This window comes from Vicugna pacos, chromosome X (assembly GCF_048564905.1).
Source record: "Vicugna pacos chromosome X, VicPac4, whole genome shotgun sequence".
NCBI classification, from domain to species: Eukaryota; Metazoa; Chordata; class Mammalia; order Artiodactyla; family Camelidae; genus Vicugna; species Vicugna pacos.
In genome coordinates, this window is record NC_133023.1 from 81,019,878 (window position 1) to 81,023,092 (window position 3,215).

Sequence of the window (3,215 nt, forward strand, 5' to 3'; positions counted from 1 at the left end):
TCAAGCGGAAGCTTTTTGAGCACGGCCTCCAAACCCTGCCTGTGGATACCGTGGGCAAGGCCTGTGATGGGACGAAGGGTGGGTTTTGGTTCACTCAGAGGATTCCTGGTGGGGGGCGGCCAACTCCGGAACACCGCCAGAGTAGGTGCGGGAGCGAAAGGAGGTGGTGGGAGCCGAGCTCGCCCACCCGGGAGCCCCTGGCTGTCAGGCCGGCCGGGCTTCCCAGCCTTGGGGGCGTGGCCTCGGCAGCCGCCATGTTCCGGAACCAGGAGCTGAAGCTACCCCCCACCCAGGGCGTCCGGCCCCCGAAACTCTGCCCTCCTTGCGGGACCCAGGTCCGCCGGTGGGGTCCCCCCCGGGGTCCTCAGGACCTCGGGGGAACCCAGGACCCGTTGCCGCTGCCCCGTCGGAGGCCCCGGGTCCAGCAACGTGGACAGAGGGGAAAGGCGGAGGAGGCGGCCACCCTGTCAGGGGCAGCATTCTGCAGACAGGACGGAGAGTGTCCCGATTAGTGTCTGGTCCCGGAGCCAGACAAGGAAGCGCAACGTAGGCGGGCCGCACATCCCGAGTTCCAGCTCCACTTCCGGTTCGGGGTGTGTTTCGTTTACTTTTGCGCCCGCCACAGAGGGTCTGGGTGCCATGCCCCACAGGACCCCATGAGGCCCTTGCTGTCCCGTATCGCACTGGGTATCCAGACCCACTCGGGACGGGATACAACTGGGCCAACATCAGCACGCTGAGATGGACATCACCGTCCGCAGGGAGGGGATCGAGGGCCAAAGTTTTCCGCCTTCTATCTCGGACTCCGGCTCGGGCACGGGCACGCTGCAGCCAGGGGACGCCTTGGTCCTCGGGGGGCCTCCCTCGTCCTGGACGACCCGGGTCCTCTTGTTTGGGGGGGGGGGGGACGCCTGAGATTCTTCCCACGGGGCCCAAGGTTCGCAGGGGCAGCCGCTGACCCTAGCCAGGGGGGGCACACTGAGACCACCTGGGGCCAGGGAACCAGTCAGATCAGGGAGGCCAGGCCCTGGCCCCAAGGAAGGGCTCTGCCCACATGAGACCGCCTGTTGGCAGAGTTTCGGCCGGCTCCCAAGTGTGAAAGAAGGGGCAGGGGGCGGGTGTCAGCAACCTTCCGAGAGGGGTGAAAGCCAAGCGGAATGTGTGGAGGGAGGGGTCCAGCCTGGAGACTTGTTCCTGGAGTTCGAAGCCTCGCCCGGTACGTTACCACCAAACCACCAGCACCACCACTACTGCCACCCCCAGCCCCGCAAGCCTGCTGACCCCCAGGCAGGTTAAGAGCTGGGCAAAGCGCAGGAACGAGCCACCGCAGGGCTTGCTCCAGAAGCGGCCTGTGGGGACAGTCAGGGTCTAGAAGGAACGGTCGTGTGCCCGGAGTACGCACTTGGGAGACAAGCTGGATGAGGGGTGGTGATAGGGGAGGTGGCGGGGGGGGGGGGGGGGCGCGCGCGCGCGTTTGGCTCAGTCCAACAGAGGTGGGCTTTAGGCAGCGTCTTGAGACCTCTTCTTGATTTCCCCGCTGGGCTGCGGCCGCAAGCACAGGGCCACAGGGTCAAGACCTGGGGAGCCAGGGCTGAATGGAGGCCAGGGCCCTTCCTTCTCACTGCTGAAGTGAGGCTCGGGGCCTCTTCGGGACAAAGCCGAAGTCTGCAAAGGCATGGCCCAGGGGTCCGCTCGGCCCGGCTCGGCCCGGCTCCTCTCCTGTGCTGTCCTCTCGAGGAGGTGGGTCCGGGAGCCCTCGGGACAGGACACGACAGGCCTGTGCCAGAACCCTGGAGACCCCGGGAAATGGCAGAAATTCTTGGCTCAGGAGAAGGGCTCCTTCTGCAGTGTCTCCTTGGTCCTGAGAGCGCCGTTCCCCTCTGGACTCCGACTGCGAGCCCTCGCTGGGCCTCGGGCCCCCTTGGCACTGGGTAGCCAGGCTCCCCACGTCATCCCCGAGCTGGACAGAAAAGCGGCACTGGGCCGGACTCCGCCACTGCTGCCAATGGCACCACAACTCTGGCTGGGCTCAACGCGGCCCAGAGAGGCTTCGGGGGCCCTGGGCCTGCCCAGGCCGGACCTGCTCTTACTCCCAGGGGAAGGGGCACGCACGCGGCCAAATGCCCGCGGCCCCGGGGCAGCCCCGGGCGGCCCCTGGCCTGGCCTGGGCTCCAACCGAGCAGCTTCCTCTAGTCCCGCCCAGACATGGCGGCCGCCAGAGTCCCCGAGCCTCCACTTCCTCTACCCCACAAGCCAGGCACCGGCGGAGGGGGGGGACGGGGGACGGGGGACGCGGGCCGAGCGCCTTCCCCCGGTGCCCGTCTCTGGAGCTTGTAAGGCCTCGGGTCACATCTCCTGCCCCTTCGCTGGCGGAGCTCTTGATTTCCCGGGGCACGGGCGGGCCCTTGTTCCCGACTGTACGCCCTTGCCACTCCTCCCCAGGAAGGGACAGCACAGGGTCCGCGAGGCTGGCGACTGGCGGACCTGTTCCTCTTGATGGCAGCATCGCACCAGAAACAGCAACCTGCCTCTCCCCAGTCCTCTCCCTCCGCCCTTCGCTGACGAAAAAAAGAAACGCCAAGCAGGCTCCAACCTGGCAGGCGAAAAGCAAGGTGCCTCAACATCTTGGCCACTTTGGCGGGACGGGGGACGGGGGACGGGCGGGCGCCTCAAACCCTTGTACGCCACCCTGAGTGGCCTCGTCTCCGAGGGGTCCTCTCCAGCTGCCTTCACCACAAGAAAGCGAGGACCCCTCCATCGAGGCACCCAGCAGTGGACCTGCAGCTGTATCTTTAGCAGTCGGTTCCCAGGCCGAAGACCTTGGGAGACACACTGAGTGTGGGCACAGAGTTCGAGTCACGTCCGGCCGGTGCCTGGCGAGACACAATCTCACGGGTCACCCAGTCTCGTCCGCATCCCCCTTCCCAAACGCCCAGCCGGCGCAACCTCTCAATAATCCAGCAAGAGCGCCCTCCCATGGCCTTCCCGGCCTGGGCGAGTGCCAGGGTGGAGCGAGCTGGGCCCAAGGGTGATCAGGAGGCGAGGGGAGGAACAGGCATACGGGGCTCCTGCCCTCACAGCGCAAAAGGCCAAAGGCCTAACAGGCCTGGATCTCCTCAAAGGGTCACCAACCGCCTGTGCCCCCTTGGGGCTGAGACCGCGGCTTCTCGTGGGTGAGGTGGGCGGCCGAATGATCACGTCGCTGGCAGTTAAGC

General features: G+C 66.6%; 1 protein-coding gene across 1 annotated transcript in view; it reads right to left on the reverse strand.

Moving 5' to 3' along the window:
- Positions 1-1,677, reverse strand: part of MID2 (midline 2) — a 25,953-nt gene extending 24,276 nt beyond the window's left edge. Inside the window, exons 1-2 of the mRNA XM_072955922.1 lie at positions 1,510-1,677; positions 283-960 (exon numbers count right to left, since the gene is read on the reverse strand). Of these exons, the coding sequence (XP_072812023.1) occupies positions 283-960; positions 1,510-1,677 (846 nt within the window). The remainder of the gene's footprint in view (positions 1-282; positions 961-1,509) is intronic.
- Between the last annotated feature and the right edge of the window lie 1,538 nt (positions 1,678-3,215).